At 37.7% G+C, this 21,297-nt stretch overlaps 1 protein-coding gene across 5 annotated transcripts in view; it reads right to left on the reverse strand.

Annotated features, from left to right (window-relative positions):
• Window positions 1-8,624, reverse strand: part of TBC1D32 (TBC1 domain family member 32) — a 71,179-nt gene extending 62,555 nt beyond the window's left edge. For 2 of the 5 annotated variants that reach the window (XM_032101580.1, XM_032101576.1), the window contains exons 1-5: window positions 8,553-8,624; window positions 6,213-6,367; window positions 2,804-2,965; window positions 1,478-1,655; window positions 765-836 (exon numbers count right to left, since the gene is read on the reverse strand). In XM_032101580.1, the coding sequence (XP_031957471.1) occupies window positions 765-836; window positions 1,478-1,655; window positions 2,804-2,965; window positions 6,213-6,367; window positions 8,553-8,618 (633 nt within the window). In that variant the 5' untranslated portion in view covers window positions 8,619-8,624. Of the gene's footprint in view, window positions 1-764; window positions 837-1,477; window positions 1,656-2,803; window positions 2,966-6,212; window positions 6,368-6,774; window positions 8,451-8,552 lie in introns of those variants that run through there. The other 3 variants (XM_032101579.1, XM_032101578.1, XM_032101577.1) reach the window with 3 other exon arrangements.
• Window positions 8,625-21,297: the final 12,673 nt, after the last annotated feature.

The following is a 21,297-nucleotide window of genomic DNA, read 5'->3' on the forward strand; positions in this document are numbered from 1 at the left end:
AATTTCAAGCAATTTTTTTTTCTATTCATAGACAACTGCAATCTCTAGCAATTTATTTCATCTTACTGAAAGAAACTGTAGGACATTTTAATAACATTTAATAGCATCAGACTTTTTATCTGGTTTTCTAATAAAAGTCCATCACAATGTTTGTACCAGTTCCTACCTACCATGGCTTTTTCAACTGCCAGACAACCCCCAGCAAGTCTTATCAAAACAGCACACTGAAACTGGTATTTCTCCAAGCCTCAAAAATATCAGCAGCTGGTGCTGATTGCTGGTTAGAGGCACAAATTAGTACTGCCACTGATATGACAGCAAACCTAACTTGGACTTTGTATTTTCCATTTGGCAGGAGGTTGTTGGCAAATCAGCACATATCTATCTCTCCCGACAGGGAAAACTCGAAGGGCGATACAGAAGCTATCAAACAGGACAAGGGACATGTATGCAGGGCAAATAATGTTCAGTTACTTTATTTATCATAAACCAACTTTTTTTTAAACTAAGAATGATGATCTATAGCACATAGACTTCTAAAAAAAATAGATAGTTGCTGCAACACTAGTTTTTGAACCAGATTGGTTACAAACAATGAAATATTGCACTGCAGAGGAATTTCTGCACTGAAGCCAACATATATGAACCAACAAAGACAAGTTTCCACTTAGGTACATAGGAACTCTTAAGAACATACAGGCTGCTCTCCAACATGCCATAAACATTCATTTGTATTAACATTTCATTTCTGCTTTTAAACTTACTTCCTTGGGCTGAATAGGGTCAAGCCTTTCTGTGAGCAGCTGCAATTGTTCTTGACTCATGAATGCATAACTCTGTAATACACATTATAAAATGATCATTAGTATATTTTATTAAACTGAACAGCAGAACATTAAAATCATCAGTCTTTCTGATACCTAATTTATTTTTAATAATTAGGACTCCAACATTTATACTAATTTAACGATAAAGTCAACATTCCAAATGTTTTCTGCTGTTTGCCCAAAGTTAAACTTAAGATAATGAAATTACCACGACATATTTTGTTTGCTTTACTTCAAAGTTTTCCATATCTTCAAAAAATCTTTAAAATAATTTATTCAACAAGCAATCTAGCAAATTACGGTGGTCTGGAAATGAACTGCACGTTATTTGGCTTCTACAGTAAAATTACAAAAGTTAGATGACGCTCTGCTTTCATCATTATCTTATCTTTTTCTATATCACACTTGGATAGGTACTTTGAAGCATATGGGCATCATACTAATCTCATCCAGCATATGATGCCTAAAGTAGCTAGTATAAGCTTAGTACTTAAAACCAAAAGAAAAGTAAATAATTTGTGTTTAGGATACAAAAAAAGAAGGGAAAAATTAATCATTCTCTAGGGCCATTCTCAGTCTCCACTGACAGAAACTTAACAATTTTGCAGTATCATGCTTATTTCATAACACAGAGAGAAAACCCATCGTACTTGGTTGAAGGAGGAGTCACTGTCAGAACAGTTGTCTGTGTAATAGCCACTCTGACGTTCTTTCTTTGCTTTACTATCCAGCTCCTTATCATGCATCCGATCTTCTTCAAACTTGTTAATCAAAGATTCTACCACAATCATCATGACATTCTTCAAGGCATGCATCATTTCTCTGTATCTTCAAAGTTAATATGATTTTAATATTAAAGAACATACAAATCACTATGTAGAAAAACGAAAAAATCGCTACATCATGAATAAATGAATATGACATAATGCTAATTGAAATTGAACTCACTGAACTTACAGAAATGAATGCATATGAAATCCAAATCCAAATTGAGCAATGAAACCTTACATGTTTCAGTTAACGAGATTTTAAATTACAATAAAACTCCTTTTTTTTCCTTCCAGAACCATTCAATTACCACTAGCATAATTCTATTTTGGGATTTTCTTAAGAAAGAACAACATGAGTCCACCAAAAAGGAGGATCTGTCCCTGAGAAAACAAGCCAGTTCTCATCCTTATTACTGTTTGTTTCTTGTAGCTCAACATCCAATTTTTCTTCTATTATAAAACTCAAGCAGAACCAGTAGAAGTGAACACATTATCCCAATTCAAGATCTTGAGTACAGGTCAAGCACACAAAATAATTTTCTTTCAACAAAACCAGGGTTTTTCTAATTTCCATTAATAGAAAAATAATATCCACGGGGAAGCAATTCAAGATTAAAAAATGCTTCAGAAAAGCATTCTGTTGTAAAATGTTGATGTTTTATTTCAAATTATTTTTTACCTCAGTGATACAATTATTTATTTTACAGTCATCAAAGATACAAATTATCATATTGTGCTTTAATATCCTCCTACATGTCAAATTAAAAATATAAGACACATATTTAGTTCATTGAAGTTTCTTCTACCAATTTTAATGAGCACAAGAACCCTAAGGTCCTGATCCTTGAAACAAAATTATACAAGCATAATCTGAAAAATGGTCATCCTAACATCTGTTTTCCTGTTTTCTTATTTTGCAGCATATAAAAATGACCACTGATGCTAAAATCCTAAATACCTCAAAAATGTCACATATTTGCTACCAATCTTTTTATGTAATAGTTCACAACCTTAATTCCAAGGTGAGAGAAAGCATGACAAATTGCAGTGTAGGCTGGCATTGTCTGAACTGCTTAGCACTGTCTTTGGTTACAGGTTCAGAATTGTTATTGGTTCGGATCTTACTTTTTCAAAAAGCATTATGGAAAAGAGAAAAGAAGATTCAGACAAAGAAGAAACAGATGTGAATTGCATGTATATACTCACTCTTTCGATTCACAGGTCTTCTTAGTAAGATGTTGGACAAGTGTGTCATAGCCAGATATTTCACCCTGATTTTGAGCAGAGGTACATTTTTCTGTTTCTTCCTCAATCACAGGTCCCACAGTATTTTTTACATATTGTCTAAGGTATTTCACAAACTCATAGCTGCGAGAAACAAGCAAAATTAAAATGTAACATCTCCTTGATTCACCATGAAACATTTTCAACATGATGTATCAACAACCACTACCTTCTCTCCCAGGAGACCTGTTACCTGAGGTATGACTTGCATAGAATAAACTTTAGGAGTGTGAAATAACATGTTACAGTTCGATTTTCTTCAATATGGTCATTATCAGCATATTGTAGGAAGAAACAATACCAAGTAGAAGAAACAAAACCAATAGCTAGTTTACCAAATAGCACAATTTCACTTTGTGCTTCTTCTAGAAGTAAAAATCCACTCAGAAAAAAGGTTAAGGTTTTCTAGGTAGAAACCAAAGAGTATCAAGAAATTTCAAATTCCGAAAGAAACATTCCTTGTAGCACTCTGAATATAGCACTGTCTTAGAGTATAAACTGTCTGGTATTATTATTTATGCATACATACAAAACGAGAAGGTACACAGAAAACACAGTTTATAAATTAGAGCATGTGAGAATACCTATGGCTTATAAAATTCTATGTGTCATGACAGTACACAGATATCAGACAAACTGACAAAACAGCTGTCTGTGATTACACAAACACATTAAAGTCAAGGATTTAGCACTTTGCAGTCTAATGATCAGATACCCACAGATCCTTGCTAAAAGAATAGAATAATCAGAGGGAGATTTCAAACTAAAGACTCTCCCTGGGTCCTCCAACTTTGTATTAGCTATAGAAATTGCTGAAGAGTACTGCTCAGAATAAATCAACTTTTCTTTTTGGCTGGTTTTCTGATTTGTATAAAGGGCAAGGCAAACAGAAACATACAAAAAAAAAAAAGTAATCATATATTCAGTAGATGTATCATTTTATTTTCATTGTATCAAATGTGCAACTACTTCACGTTAACTTGGGTAAAAAACCCCAAAAACCAAACAACAAAGCACACAAAATTGTATCATGATAGTTACTTCCTCACTGGATTCCATCAGGTGTGTCAGTATTTTTCTTTTCTCCTACCTTTCCATTCTTGTTCTCAGTGAAAGTAACAGAAATACACCTCAAGAAAGATGCAAAACATATTTCTGTTTTCATTTGTGAAATTGCACACAACTCTCCACTGCATGAAAGCTTTAATGAAACTTCTTCCCCTTTGTTTTAAAAGGGCAACATTTCCAGCATATATATATTTTTGCAGTGACTCCTTCACTCTGAAATATACAGCAGCCACATCGCTATTCAGACCACTACTTTTATGTCTAATGTTCTAGTCTTTATCTTCTGCATTATTCCTCCACCTTAGAAATGTTTTGTAACAATTATGTGTTTCAGCAATGACAGTACTACTTCACAAGCTGAATCAATTCAGACTGATCTGGCAGGGCTTACAAAGGATTCATGCTTGGGGTGGTGTTAAAAACACCTCTAATGTAACAGAAACATCCTACTTATGTAGTTTAAAATTCTGATGTCTACTACTGCACAGAAGTTTTGTACTTGATTCAATTTTCCTTTTCATTAGCTTTCTGAGGAACCTGCATTTGTCTTTTCTACATCGAAGTGGGAACAAAGGATAAAGTAAGGTCTCAAAATCTGGTAAAATTACAGAAACAGTACTGCTCAAAATGCTGAGCTGAACTAGAGCATTGGACAGTCCAAAAGCACACACTACTAATAACGGAGCCTGCAATCTGGATGGATGGGTTAAGAAGAAACTTTCTTAAATGGATTCACTTATAAATGACCATATGACCTCTCTGACTTCCCACGAAAACCAGTCTGTACTGCCACGGGTCACAAACAAGACAAGAATACCTCCAGAAATATTACAGCACCAGAGAGTAATCCTCATGTTCTGCATTTAAAGATCACTTGATTTCCCATTAAATGTAAATTAAAACTGTTCTCATGAAAAGAAAGTATCTTTAGGATCACCAATTTTCTAACATACAAGAGTAATGGATGACAAGGTTTCACTGTTGTAAAAGGAAAAGCTATATAGGCATTGCTTCAACTCCTTACAGACTTTACTCCCTCACCCTGGGTATTCTATTAAGTTCTCAGAAAAAATGACAGAAATATTTTCAATTTTTTTTGAGCTTTATTGTATAAATCTTCTCTATTTTTTTTCTTTCAGAATTACATGTATCTTTCAACTTTCATATGTTTACAACCAAATTCTTTTACCCTCATGCTTGTCACCCAGCAACCTACTACTCAAAATTCACAAGAGTACAAGCAACAGTGTAATCCAATATAATTCGTAACAAAAACTAAAACTGAGCTAAAATACCTTTTAAAGAATCTTCAGAACACATGGAAGTTTCAAAGTTTTAAAATTACAGTGAAATTTTAGATAAACCTTAGTTTTATTTCACTTATTTACTTTCACCTAACTCATACCACTGACAAAGCAATGCCAGTACCTAGGTAAATTTAAGAGACTAAATAGTGCCACTTCTGAAAAAACTGACAGGGAACCAGCTTTCTCAGAAGAAGTCAGGTCACAGAGCTCCGTTCCTTATTAAAATGTCTTCAGGTCATTTCAGCTTGATATTCTCTTGGCTTGTCATAAAATGTGTACTAAAAATCTCCCATGTAGTAAAAATATAATCAAGTTATAACATCATGGAAAGGAAAGAGAAGCGTGGGATCTGGAAATCTAGACTGCATGTAAGTGAGGTCACATTGTCAAGTCTGATTTTACAGAAGTGTGACTGGGATACATTTCCGGTTTACTTAAACATAAATTAAAAGAATGACTACCTGATAAGATAGACACGTTCAGTAATACAGGCCAGAGAGAACAATCAAATATGGAAGCCAAATAGCACTCTGAAAAAGTACTCCATTTTGAAAAACAAGATTATCTTGTCTAGCAGGTGTCAACTATTCTGAGAGCTTTCAGTGACTACTTCTTCTAGCTCCTTTTCATGTGTGCATTTAGTACATTCCATGTGCACACGCATCAGAGCTTTGTAAATTCCTCTCTCACAAACAGCTCATGAATTACTACTACAGTAAAAATATATTAGGAAGAGTGGAGGGAAAAAAAAAAACCAGACCAAGAAAATGGCAACATTAATTTTATTCTTTAAATTAGCATCACCTGAGAGTTGATTAGTGACAGGAATATCTATATATGTATAAATACACACATATTTACAAAGCAATATAAAGTGTAGACTTTTCCCAACTGTTAATACAGTTTAACACATACCAATTTCTTGAAAAGACTAAAAATAGCAAAAATATTTTTACTTGTGAAAATTCTCATCCGTTTCCTCCAAATGCAAGAGAATTTCTTCTGCACATTCTACTGATGGGGCTCCAGTGATTTTTTCCTTCACACTCTGCAGCAACTGTCTAAGCATAGACTGTAGCAGAGCTTCATCTTCACTTGTAAAGTGAGACATCTGTAGAAAACAAACAGAAGAATAAGAAACTCTCATAGTTTTGTTTTTCCTCAAGATGCTAAGAAAAGCACAAATCCCTTACATTGCCACTTTTTTACTGTTATGAATAGGATTTTCTATCAAAAGACACAATCACAGACAGGAAATATTTGATACAGCTTATCTTCAGATAAACCGGAAACAAAACAATCAAATCAGTTTCAATAAAACTCCTGATACTGTAGCATAATATTCTTAAAGGAGATATTACATTAAGAAAAGCCTGAATACTCCTATTTGTACTTGCTTGAGAACTTGCCCATCATATAGGCACAAGACCACACTGTAAGCTAAAAAAATAAAAAGGAGGAACCGTTTTACAGATATAATGACTGTATCTTGATAAGAAAATTTTCTAAGTCTCTCACCTGCTTCTCATCCACTGTTACTACCCAGTTCTGACTTTGAGATCCCTCTACTCAGTGCTACTGCTGTGTCCATGACTGAAAGTGCTGTGAGCTTTTGGAAGCACCAGGTGGAATTATCAGAACTGCTTAATTTCCCTGTGCTAATCAACTGCAGTGACTAGACAGAGTCCTGTCAAATTAAACTGAAGCTGCTGGGAAAAACTGGGAGGAGCAGAAGCAGTGAGAAACTGGAAACATCTGTCAAGTCCAGAGGACAGACTATCAATTAAATTTTCAAGGGCTGTGAAACAAGACAAAAGCTCAATTCTGATCTTAATTAATTAATGGCTTAAAAATCTTTATATGCCATGGAATACTTTCAAACCTCAGTGGCAGTTCTAGCTTATATATTTATAGCCTATTTAAGGAAAAATTACTCAGAGATATTTGACGTTTTTGTCAAAAAAATTAAGGACTCTTTAAGCACCTGTGAATAAATACACACACACTTGGAAGAGACAATATAGTAAATTATTGTTTAAGAATCAAACAGCATCAACAAGCAAAAAAAAAAAATTAAAAAAATGAAAAGCCGTACAGCACTAGCTGGAGGTATCTTTTATGAAAGGTAACAGTTCATCAAGTTAGCACTTCCCTGTTGTAAATAGCAGAGTTACCGAACATTTTATTTTGATCCAACATAATTCAATACTAATTCAGTCATCTTACCAGAAATTTGATTAAAGTAAATTCAGAGCAAACAAACAAAACACCCCAAATTCCCTGTAATAATCTTAAATTTGCAGCCTTCTTTCTTACAGAATCTCAAGATACTTAATTAAAATCAATGCATTTTTAGGTCTATAAAAACATCAGATAATACCCTAATCACCAAAAAAAAAAAAAAAAAAAAAAAAAAATCACCTAGCGTTTTGGTATAACTAGGGATTTTCAAAAGCCCAAGGTATCCAGATACTGGCTGGCAGTACAAAGCTCTGCTCAAATTATTCATAGAGAGAAGTCATGAGAACATTGCAGCTTCATCTCCAGTTTTCCTTGGAAAGTCATACCTGACTTATGTAACCACTAACAAAGATACATATCTTACATTTCATTCGTAAAGGTTTGTGGTTTGTTGTGCTTGGTTTTTTGGTAGTTGTTGGTTTGGGGGTTATTTCCCAGCAGGCTTATCCCCCACTCAGCTTCCAGGCAACATTTAAATGGTCGTTTTCTCCCTAAAATACACCTTTACCCAAAGCCCAGTTAGGGCAGTCCCTTCAAGGTCCCGGCACTGTCCCAGAATGCAAATCCTGCCCCACAACCCAGGGGAGGATTCAGAAGCGGCCTGTTGTTGCCAGCATTTATCTTTACACAAGCCTTCGCCTGAGCAGGCAGGCAGTTTTAGCAACAAACCAAGGAGAGCAGTTCCCAGAATGCGAGCAGGGCGAGAATTCCTACCGCTTCTCGCGCTGTACCGCCCGTCCTTCGGCCGCGCACCAGTGCTGGGCGGCACCCGGGATTCCTGGGACAACCCACGCACGAGGAGAGCAGTCGGTCTCTTCCCAAGCGTTGGGAGAGGCTAAACCTGCCCAGGTGCTTCCCTCAGCTATCGCTGACAGCGCGGGCGGGCTCAGCCCGGGCACCTCGGATGCGCTCTCCCCACGCACCCACTCAGCTCCACCACACTCCCCGCGCCCCGAGAGCCCCGCATTCCCAGTCCCGCCCAGCCCAGCCCTAGGGCAGCCCCGGCCACCTCCCCGGCCGGCCCCCGCGCCGCTGCCCGGCCCGCCGCCATTCACCTTGGGCGGCCGCGGCCCTTGGCAACCGCGGCGCCGCCGCCGAGTCTCGCCGGGCCCTGGAAACATCGCGAGAGGCCGCAGCGGCCGCCCGCGCCCCGCCCGCGCCCCGCCCGCGCGGGGTGGCGCTGCGGCGGGGGCGCGCGTGCGGTGAGGGTCGCCGGGCCGCGCTCAGCGGACGCTCCGCTCTCAGTTCAGGCTCCTCTCTGCTCAGCCCGGGGTGGTGGCCCCCAGCTTTCCCACTGAAATCAGAGGAATACAATCATGCCGCTATGCCCAATTTACATCAGCAGGGGAGCAGATTGTCTCAATAAGTAAAATAGTGAACGGCAAGGAATTTTTCAGTCCTATTTTTAACTCTCCATTCCCTCCTGTGATGAAGGAAACATTACAAAAAATCAAGTAGTATTTTTTTTCTCTCCAACAAATAAATGCATAACACAAAAAACCAGCAGAAGCAGTTTGATTTGAAATAATTTCTATTAGTTTAGCTATAATAAACCAGAATCTAGTTACCGTAAGTACTCATAACAATGTTTGTCAGTGCTTGCATGCAGGGTGTTACATAGTTCATTATTATCCTTCCCTCCTACATTTTTCTAGTGATTCTGATGGTGGGGGAAGCTAATCTTCCATGATGACGTGTCCTTTAATGCTAATCTTCCATGTAACGCTAATCTTCCGTAAGGACTTGTTCCTTTAACTGGACTTGTAGCCCCTTCAGTTAATAGAGCTCTACCTAAGCGTGGGTATCTATTTGCACAGTAGAACTAGGAATGTAAACTGCAGTATTTCTATCGAAAAGGGTTAATTCAGGAATTGAAACATAAACCTATCTTACTGCCAGTTCTCAGAAACCAGATTTTGATCAGTTGCAACAGAATTTCTGTGAAATCTTTATCACTGAGCTCCTCAGTCCTTTGAAGGCGCCCGTCCTTGCCCCTTTCCTTGATGGGAAAATTGTCTGCTGACTGCTACTTGCAAAGGGTCTCCAGTAAATTAACCAGAGTCCTGTTAACTTGGCCATGCACTCTCCCCATCGTCTAAGTGCACCTTTTGGAATAGGCTACAAGTGACAGCAGTTTATTCCGCATCCATGCCAGGCTCTTCCTTCACAGGTAACCAAGTGGTTTGCTTCTTTTCTTTCCCCATACCAGCTGAGAGGCGCTGTGGTGCAATACTTCTAATTCCTTTATCACTTCACAAGCACTGATTCAAGTGACAGCATCTCAGTTTAATAGCTGATAAGGAATAGAAAAAACTCAATGTACATAGTGTTCAGCATTTCCTTACTGAAAGAGTCCCCACTTTAACAAGCCTTCCCTATCTTATAAAACACCTTATAAGAAAAGTTGCACTTGTAGTGGCATCACAGAAAGATGTCCTCATGATGCCTGTGGTGTTTCTGAAATCCTTCCATTCCTTTCTACCCTCTCCCACCTTCTGTATTTCATCCAGCTTCTTTAGCCACGTTTTGCAGCCATTGGAACCTGGAGCCCTTTCTCATGAGCAAAGGTGGCAGAGCTCAGATGCCATTGGCCGTGATTATTAGGATGCATCCAGGCAGACACCCTCTGAGGGTGATACTCCAGAGTGAACAACACTGTTCTGAAATACAATGAATTTACATGGATGGATGTCTGTCACATGAGAGAGGTTGCAATCACTGTGGAATTGTTCATGTGGATTTCACAGTGGTGAAATTCCACTCTCTCTTATACTAGGAATTCCTTCTCCTTGGTAAAAATATTCCAGATGTTCTCTCTTGGTTGCACAAACAGGAAAGCCTGGCTCCTAACCCCAGTTCAGGAAGGCATGAGATACAAATAACCCTTCATAAGATCCCATCATTGTTAGAAAGTCACAGTGCTGGCTTCTATAATTTTAGAAACTTAAAGGAAACGACAAATACACAAATTCTTAGAGTGTGTAGCATATAAGGTAAGCAGAGTTTCAAACTCTGAAACATAGGAATGTGAATAATTTAAGTATTATAGAGAAGTTTAATTTAATTGATACAGTTGTCTCCCCATACCTTGAACACATCCCAAAATTTGAATTACCAGTTTATGCCAAATTTCTGTAAATTTATGTTTCTGCAGTGTCTTCAGTGTGGCAGACCAGAAAGAAGGAAACTGTGGAAAACAAAGGAATCTTCTTTACAACTGATGGTAGCAGTGGAAATAGCTTGTCTTGGTGCTCATGTCATTACACCAGGGACATAATTTCTCTCCCCTCTTTCTGCTCTTTCTGACTTTTCTCTTTTCCTTCATTGTAACTTCCCACAAGACAACTCTTTTTCTGGATGACTCACAAAGGTCTGGAGAGATTTTGATTTTATGTAGGTGATGTACAGCTGTTAGTTTCTCCAAGACTGTTTAGCTAAGACTTTCACCAGCTCTGTATATAGGACCTACTAAAGGAATTGGCATTTACTGTCTGATTGAATAATTTAACATAGCCAGTATTTATTGAAATTCCAGTTTATCAGCCTTTCCTTGACTGATACAGTTTTCAAAGGAGTATATACCAAAGAACTAAAAGGGAAGGCAAAGTCCACTTGACCAAAACAAACTCAACCAAACTAAAAGCAACTTTCTACACTCCCATTTCAGAGCTAAATCAAGACCAGAAGGAGCCAAGGTGTTGGCTTCTGTAACTCACTTTAGAGTTTCCCAAACTGGGACTAAGATAGGAAAAGGAAGAAATAAGTTAGGAAAGCAGAAATAAGTGTGAGTTCTGGTTCTGGTGGTAGCGCGAGAAGTCTGTACCACCTTTCTGCACACTCCGACATCTCTTTACCAGTTCTTGAGCCTCCAAATAAAAGATGAAGACACTTCATCAAGCCTTGTATGAACGCTGTGGCATTTGTTGCCCTCTCATATCACATTTATGGCAGTTTCCCAACTTTGGAGGAACAATGAGCATGTTTTGAGACATCATTAGATCATAATCTAATCATAAATATCAAAAAGGAAACTGCTTAAAATATTACTGTTGATGGGAAAGTCTTTTTAAATAATTTCCAAAGGAAATTTTCTATTTTGGAGACCATCTGTCCTTTCCTCCCTGTACACTCTAGGGAAATACTAACCCATGGCTAGATGTTTCCGTTAAAACAAACACTAAGGAACTGGTGGGTAAATGGTCCCGAGGGTTGCAGGCTGGAGCACTTATGCTGTCAGCTGCACTTGGAAGTCTTGTGTTAAAACACATGCAAACAGAATTTATATCAGTTCCATAACAGGTAAGATGTAAAGTGTCCTGACAGGTCTAAAGTTACATCAGATGATTTTGTACATTCCTGTTGAGAGCTAAACTGGTATGAGATGCATGTAAGCGATTACAGGAATCAAAAAAATAATTGGGTCAGTTTGCTTATTTGGTAATTAAACTTCAGTTATGCTGACATTTCAAATAGACTGAAGATCTTACTTTGCTGTTCCTGATCTCTTTTTTCTGAAAAGTGAGAAACTGGCAGGAAATCAATAGGACTCTTGCATAACATTGTAAAGCACCAACTTGGAACCAGCCTGTCCAATAGCAATCAGGAATGTTATTGATTAAAAATGTAACTTAGTGAATATATACGTACTGATTTTTCCATCTGTATTTTATGACGCATTTTTCAATAGATGCTCTGCTTGAGGTTGTAAAAGTAACTACTGGAACTGAAGTGATAAAATCCATACTGCAATGCTAAGTAACTACCTCAAAGAGTCAAAGACAAAATAAGCTTCAATGACAATACAAATATCCAAATGCCAATAAAATAATTTTTCGATCCACAACTTTCTTTTGGTGAAACTTCAAGGAGCCAAGGACATGTGTCACTAGCTCTGACTGGCCTTAGGCAGCTCTCTTAACATCAGACTTAGGTCTTCATTAGAAATTGAGAATAATAAAATTATATGCCACTGTGAAAATTAATCTCACAGAACTACAACATAACAACCAAGTGACATCATAAATCTTGACTTTATTTTCCATTTTTTATCTAATTAATATTTTGGTCTTTTTTTATCCTGTGTTTCCTGAAGGTGGCAGCAATATTCAGGAGTTGTGTGAATGTCTGACTTTTGAACCTATTGACCTGTAATAGAGCATTTCTTTCAATGTAAATGTATTTGTATTTATGGATATTAATCATATGCTAAAATCAAAATTTTATTACATAGATATTTCTGTTGTAGACACAGGATGTACAATATCACTAGAACATAGGAATAAACTATGTTGGCCTGGAGCATTAGAATTGCTTATTCTTTCATATGATAAAAATTTGGAAGCTAAAGGAGTATTCCTGAAGTATTAAATATTTTTAACAATGTACTGTTGCTTACAGTTAAAGTTACCCATTTCATTGTCTTCCGTGAAGCCTGTATCATATGCATTTTCTGAAGTAATCTGTAAGCTCATTTTTGGGCACTACATTAGCAGTTCAAAACACTACAAATGTTGTGTGAGATCACTGAAGGAAGGTTAGAGCCTGTCTATAGGGTTCCTTTCAGTTCCATTCCTCCATTTGATCTTAATCGTTTAAAATCACTTCTAGAGCCACTCAGGCCAACTATCTCACAGCATTTGAGGGTTTTATGAAAAAAGAAACTTTAGATCTTCTCCTTTTGCCCTGGATGTGGTACACTGCATTATTGTGAAATGCTTTTGCTACTGAGGCAAGGCTATTGCATCGACATTAGAAATAGGAAATAATTAGAGAACTTTTCTCTCCTTTCGTTTTGCTAGCAGTTGCCTGGTCAGGGAGTTGCAGATCCCACTGCAACTGATCCTCTAAATGGAGGATCATGGAAGCCCACAAAGACATCTCTGCAACAGGGCTCTCCTCCCCCATCTCTTTTGCTAATAGAACTGCATTATGCCAGGTGATTCTCCTGCCTGCAAGTCTTCTGTCAGCTCCAGGGCTGCTCTCACAATGCATCCAGGACAAGGGCCCAAGTTCTGGAACTGCTATCCCAGAAATGCCACTTTGATGCAGAGCTCCTCAGTACAAGAGAGTTGTGGAGCTCCTGTAGTGGGTCCAGCAGAGGGCTATGAAGATGATGAGGGGACTGGAGCATCTCTCTTGTGAGTAGAAGCTGAGGGAGCTGGGCCTGTTCATCCTCGAGAAGAGACAGCTGAGAGGGGACTTCATCAATGTCTGTTAGTACCTGAAGGGGGTGTCAAGACAATATTTCCAGGCTCTGCTCAGTGGTGCCAAGCAGTAGGACAAGAGGCAATGAGAAGAAACGGATACACAGGAAGTTCCACCTGAATATGAGGAAGAACTTTACTGTGCACATGGCCATGCACTGGGATAGGTTGCCCAGAGAGGTTGTGGAGTCTCCCCCACCAGAGATGTTCAAGAACATCTGGCCACAGCCCTGTGCCGGGTGCTCTAGGATGACCTGACTTGAGCAGGAAGCTTGGAGCAGATGACTTCCCGTGGTCCCTTCTATCCTTACCTGTTCTGCGATTCTGGCAAATGCATAGCTGCCAATGGCTGTGCTGCCAAAGGAAGTGCAAAACATAGGCAGAGGCTTCCTTGTGAGTCTTCACTGGTGCAAATGGACTCCCTAAATCCTTTCATGCCTTCAGACCTGAATGTTTCATCCTGAGAGAAAAGTAAGGAAAAAATCGCAGGTATTATTACAAAGGTAATCTCCTGTCCTAAATATGCATGGAACACAAATGCTACAATTTTAAATTACACTGGCAGAATTTATTACTCTGTGCTTCTGAAGGAGTTTGCTCAGCAAACCTGGTGGCCTTTTTAGCAGGTGTATGTGAATATTCCTGTGCCTTGAAATTTTCCATCTTTCTTCTTGTCCTTACCAATGACTGTTTGTGCTACCTCTCAAACCAGTACTTTGATATCCTGAAATTGAATATTTTTATAATTGCTCAATTTATGTTCATCCTTAGTAAAGTATTGCTAAAGTAATTTCCTTCACATTTCCTCTCAAGATCAGCATTAATTTCTGCACTTACCATGTTGACATTTCAGAATTAATTTATCAGCTCGTCTGAGCTGCTGATGTGGTACACTTTTGCAGACATTGACTGTTATTCCTTTTTGCATTTCTGCTCCGTCTTAGATTTCCCTAAAATGTGTCACTGCTATCACTTCCTTTATTACACCATTATTACTACAAAGCCTGCATAAGTGATTTTATCACTTGTGATTTAAGTGTTGAGCCACTACACCTTCTCTTTCCTGTTTCCCATTTGTCTTCTGAAAATTGTACCCATCCAGATAAACTACTGCTCTCCTTACCCAATGGATTATCCTGCTATAGTTCTGAATCCCGGCCTCAAACACAATACGGTTTCCTTCCTGCATCATCAACCAAGTGCTGTCTGTAATCTTAATATTTGCAAGAGTCAAATACTAGAGACATTTGCTATGTAAGCTGTTGGCTTATATTCTCTTGTTAGTATAAGTTATGGTCTTCTTGTAAGAGTCTCTTCTACAAGTACAGATTAATCTAGCCAGATGTGACGCACAGATAACTTTGTTCTGTTCATTTTTGGAATGTTGTAAAATGCTTGAAAAGTAAGCAAGTCGTGCTCTTTGCTGCTCGTTTGAAGCTGTAGTCTTTGTAAGACAGGCTCAGGAAGAGAGAATTTGGCCCATCCTTTGCCATGCTTTATTCCTTTGTGTACTTTCAGCAACATGAACTGTGTGCTTTGTTTTTCAAATATTTTGTGTCCTAGCAAACTGTGACCTCCTCCTAAAAGTGATGTTTTAAAGAAATAGTAAAAGCATTGCTTGGTAACAACACTGTTTATTTAAATTACAGAAAACACTTGTTTTTACTTTTTCTTTTATTTCACTTAGATAATGTCTGTGATCCTAAGAGAATTTTATATCCAAGAAAAGGATTTGGAGCTTCTCTGAGCAAATCCTGTGTCTGAAATAAAGAAAGATGCATGAAGAAGAACACCAGTCCTGAATGTCTTCATACACAAAATATGGTCTTTTAATAAAAACTTACTTTAAGGTTGTTGTGTAACAGAATCTGTGGTGCAAGGGAATCTTATTAGTAGCACATATTCCTTAAGATAATGAATCTAATTTCTTCAAAAAAAATTTAAAAAAGTGTTACAGTTTTGCATTATTGAAGTCAATATGCTATCCTCATCTCAATATAATTCCAGCAAATTTTAGTGTTAAAGATGATTTTGATTCAGTAAATCTGAAAATACATTTCTCTGACATGAAAAATAATCTCTGAGTAACAAGAAGAATATTTAATATTTTCACTGGTATTTTTTAGTGCCCTCATGATGTGAGTAAAATTCCAACAGAGACATGACTTTGTCAGTCAAAGTCCTTTCACTGAGGAATAAGACAAATACTTCGGTATCTTGATACACCAGCTCACTGTTACAAATTTTGTAATGCATATTTTATGATACAGCCTGTAGTTGTTGTGACCCAAGGGCACAACCTGGCACATTGCTTTGTTGAACCTCAGACAACTGGCCTTGGTCCCTCAATCCAGCTTGTCCAGATCCCTCGTCTCTTCTTCAGTTCAGAAAATTCATCTTTTCAATTCCTTTTTTTTTGAGGGGTGAACCACCTTCTCCATCCAGGCAATTGTACTTACGCACCTGTCTGGGGCAACTGCCAGAACAAACACACACAAGAGTCCCTGTTCTCCTGAGTTAGAAGTTTATTTGAATCCACAAGATGCGACTCAGGTTTCTTGATTCAGAAGGTATCTTTTTTTACAGACTTGTGAATGGTCTTGTTTACTACACCAGACCTGCAGTATGCAAGTCAGTGCTGCTGAGAGAGAAAGAGCTGTGATTCTGAAGTAAAAGGAACTCTTGATGGGGGTTGGAACTTCATAACCTGACTTTACAGTCAAAGCAAATCAGAGCATTTTCTGTTTTGATAAGGCTGAGGGTAATCCTCATCTGTCAGATGGGTTTTGTGAACATGTTGTGATTGATTGGAGACTGATTATTCTGCTTCGAATTCCCGGAGCATTCCTGTAGTATGCAAAGTATGCTAATAATGTGATAATTATTATTTTAAAGTCTGTTTCCCTTTTGGTGCACTCTTTTTTGCTTAACTCACGTTCCTGTGCTTGCACTGAAGAATAATGCAGGAGGGAAGAATCCATGTGGATGTAGACTCTAGGTTGTTGTAGGTTGATTAACTTGATTTATGCTGATGGATCTATCTTAAATTACACCAGTAGAGGAGTCAACCCCAGTTTTAAGGTGGAAGGAGGATATAATCACAGATGAGTAGTTCTCGGCAAAGCTCTCAAAAAACTTTAAAAATACACTCCTGCTTAGTTTTTAGAATAATTTTGCTAGCTACTCTGATGCTTTATAGTGTTTATAGCACTAAATAATTGTAATGCCGTTGTGTTTCATACTCTTTACTTTATTGCTTATGCACCATATGGTATTGATGTGTATTATATTGCATATAACTCAATACAATAAACATAGTATTACAAAACAGAATTGCTGGATTTTTATTATAGGTAGGTTACCTACTGTGATGAAAATAATATAAAATTATAGGGAAATTATTATTCCCTTTCTTCCTAGTTTTTATTCAAGAAATAACCCATGGTAAATTAGGTGCAATTCCACAAAATTTTATAGAAGCATAGATCTTGGTATAAAACAGTAAATAAGCTCTGCTAGAATTTTATGGGTTTTACACTTGTCTTTTAAAATTAGTTTATATTTGTAATGCTTTGCCTCAGAGGTTACTTGAAGATCACTCCTGAGTGTTATTGCACATTCTTAATTGTTTCTGAAGGTAATGGATGCCAAGAATCTCACTTTGCAGAACAGAACCATTTATTCTTTCTGTTATTTACACATACGCAGATTTTTTTTTTTGTTAACCGTGACACCCCAATTCCTGTCCATCAAAGACTAAATACTTAGCTAAGAGAGTAAATTAAGAGACTAAATAAATTTTCTATCATTCTGATATGATCCTAATCTTAGTGACATGAGCTGTCCTCTGCAGAAATATACTGCATGGCTCGTTTTGTTGACTTAATTCCAGAATGGGACCTGAGAGCCAAAAGGAACAACTGAAATTGCATTTTTTAAGCTAACCTTCCTCTCTCAGCTGTTCATATTGTGAACTCCACAGAGAAGGGAAGAGAAGGAAGGCATTCCTTTCCCAAAGGAATTGCAAATTCCTTAAAAACCTTACACAAAGATGAAGCTTGACTGTAGCATTGTGGTTAAATACTGGTGCAGGAGTGTTGGTACTTTTATTAAGTCCAGTTACTGTTTAATATAAAATGGATGATCAGTCCTGATAGTATAGACAGTCCCACACCTCACTCCTACCCACGTGTCTCTGCAGAGCCAAGCTCACACTTGTTGGCTTTCCCTTCCTCTTTGGCGAATCCCGACCTCCTTCACAAATCTTCAGCAGAAGAGGAAAGCCCTGCTCAGCCTACTTCTCAGCCACTAAAAAAGTTTCCTAGGACCAGGTTTGTTTTGAATTCACAGTTTCTAGAGCTGAGCTAAATAGTGTCAGTGGGCACTGTAGGACTGAAGTGTAAAGAGCTGTGCAGGCATTTGGGGTCTTCAGAGCCAAACAGGAGGCTGCACCCTAATTTTCAGTTTCAGATTCTGAATCTGATCCTGAAGGTTTTCAATTTTTCACATGTGCCTCTTTTTCTAGGTCAATGACTATTCTTAAATCAATTTCTGTTATACAGGGTAACATTATAAGGATAGAATATAGAAGATGTTTGTATCTTTAAATAAGCATAATGCTCTTTTACAAATTTTCACTTATTTTGTATAAATTTAAGACTTTTTATCAGACAGATGTTACAGCAAATTAAAACCTGCATGTGGTACAGAAGGAAGTGAAAGGCAATCAGGATCAAATATATAAGGAACTGATTACATTTGGTGTATGTTTAGAAGTTTTATCTGAAAGAGGCAGCCTGTAGAAAAATTTCTGTCAGCCTTTCACATCATCTGTCTAAGATGATTTGTGTTTTATTTAATGTTAGTTGAACCTGTCAACTCCCAAAACTACATATTGTTTGTATCAGAGCACCAAAGCCTTGCTTTATAATATGTTATACAGATTCATTTGTCCTGAATAATTTTTCCAGTATGAATAACATAGACTTTGTCTTAACACTGTTACGATTTTACAGCAGTACAAGACCAGTGGAGCTACTTCACCTGCATCATCCTCCTCTTCAGTTTTATGCTAGTGTAGCACAGCTATCAGAAAGAAATCACATCTATCTACCTTAGTATTAGTGTCCTAGTCATTCTTGGTACTATAAAAGAATGTAGTGCAGGCCCCATGAAAAGAGCGCCCAAGCCAGGCTCAGGCTCCCTGCAATCATTTCTATTCATCCTGCTGCAACTGTGCCTCCCTGGAATTTTAAACAGAGACACTCCAGAGCCTCGTTGGGAACAAGTGAAGCTGTTCAAGTGATGATTATTCTGGCAGAGCCTGAGCAAATTAGTTAATAATTAGGTGTGAAATTAATGTACACCTTCTGTTTTCCTTAGTAGATTTCCCATGTTGTTAATTTGCTTCTGCACCACCAAGGGACAAAGTACATTTAAAGAATGTACATGGCAATGAGCTGAAAGTGTCCCCAGGTAAACCTTGTTGCATTTGTTATCTAAATTTTAGTATTGTATAGAGCTTTGTTTGAACTCTTTAAAATGTCTCACTCCTTAAGTCCTAACTGTAGTGCCTGTTTGAGCAAGATTTAATTGCTGATGAGAAAAATAAAATATTGCTTTGTCTTTATGTTATATTATGCTAGATAGATATATAGTATATTATTTCATTATTCCTTATCCCATATGTTTGCATTTCAAATGTGATATTTGAGGGTGTTTGTATAGAATGTACTAGCTAAAAATTGTGTGACATGATGTTAGACCTGCAGTGTGGTTCCTATTGTAGCAATGTGTTATTGGAGGGGTTTTATGTATTTCTGTATGTTAAGCAGGATGTTTTACTCAGAGGGAGTGTTTTGTGATTCTTTACTATGAGAAACACATAAATGAAGTTAAATAGACCTGAAAGCCTCTGTGGGAGTTTGTAAATGCAGACTGCACCAAAATACAGAATGAATATCGTCAACGTTTCAGTGAAATTACAGCTTTACTCACCCACAATGTAGAGTGTGGGAAGATCTCTTAGAAATCTGAGGTGATGCAAGATAAAGTTTGAATCTCTGCTCCTCTTAAAAAGTGAGGTTAGAGACATTTTGCTCTAACAGGCCATTTTTGGACCCTTCACTCTATTTAAGTCTAGCTATGCCAAATCATTGTCTCACTGCTTATCCTGTTAACTTAGACTGTGACTTTTGCTTTCTGTAGTCTGCCTGACTTTTTTGACCACTCCAGTTTACTGGACAGGGATGAAAATATCTGTAGCACAAGGGAAAACATGTAAGCGTGGAAGCTTCTATAGGAGTAGGTAGAAGCAAATGTCTTAAGAATTTTAAGAAGCACACATTGCTGTAGCACACATGGCAGATAGGAATATGAAAGGTTCTTTCCCTTTTTCTAGAACAGAAGAGAATGGGAAGTCCTTCTTTCATAAGCAGAAGGATGCCCACAGACCTCTTCCTAGTCTTATCTCATCCTGAATGAACCTGACCTGGTACAGGAGATCAGCAAGTCTTTAAGAGATTGTTTTGTTGCCTGTTCTGAATTTTGTGCTGTTCAGTTGTCTCACTTTAGTTGGAGCTAAGAGTACCATTTTGGTCAACTGGGAACATCACAAGATGACATGACTTTTGACAAACTCTAGCAGTCTTTGAAGTAGATTGTGTATAATGTAGGTAATTTCCCAAACTGTTCTTAATGCATATGCTAAGCAAACAATCGGAACAAAATTGAGGTAACCCATCAGGTTCAGATTAGCCTTCTTGCAAGAATGTTAACAGAGGGAATTTTTGTGATGTCTAAGGCTCTTTATTGTAGTGGTATACCAAAAGATAGCACTTTCCTTTCTTTGGATGCTATTTACCATCAAAAAATCTAGGAATAATCTGAAGGGTAAATAGTTAAGCTACTTGTAAATGGTGGTAGGAATATATGCCAACATTGCAGTTTACAAAGGATAGTATTTGCATATAAATCCAAAGAACAGTTTACATAAAAATTTTTAAAAGGCCGATTCATCAAAAATCAATTACAAAATGCATTAGGATTAAATAGAATCTAAATGTTATGGCTGGACTTAAGTGGCTTGATTATACTCCTAAATATCTGGCATTGAGTTTCCATAGTCCTAATAAACTGAATTTCTATTTCTTCCAAAAATTGTTTCTACTGTTTATCCCATTTGAATAAATATTAGTGCTTGGACTGGCTGGCAGGGGGAGAGAGGCAAAACTCTTCCACTGAAGTCACTACTGGTGAAAGTTCTGAGAAGCATCTGCCTTCTGGACCATGACACATGCCTGGGTGAGGAACTGTGTCTTCAGCAATAGCTAAAGCTGGTCTGCTCACCATCTCCCAGGAAGAAAAATTTTAAGGTTCTCTTAGTGCAGTCTTATGTTAAAATATTTTTAATGAAAGATTATGGATTTCATCAGTTTTTCTGATGTGGGTGTTCTGGTTTCTCCTCATCTCTTCTCATAATCTTGTTCTAAGGCCACCCATTCTTCTTCATGCATGCTCGTGGAATAGCCTGAGTAATAGAGGACCATTGTTACCTTGCCAATAGCTCTTCATCTTTTTGGATTATGTGTCTTTCACT

The sequence above is a fragment of the Corvus moneduloides genome, chromosome 3 (assembly GCF_009650955.1).
Source record: "Corvus moneduloides isolate bCorMon1 chromosome 3, bCorMon1.pri, whole genome shotgun sequence".
NCBI classification, from domain to species: Eukaryota; Metazoa; Chordata; class Aves; order Passeriformes; family Corvidae; genus Corvus; species Corvus moneduloides.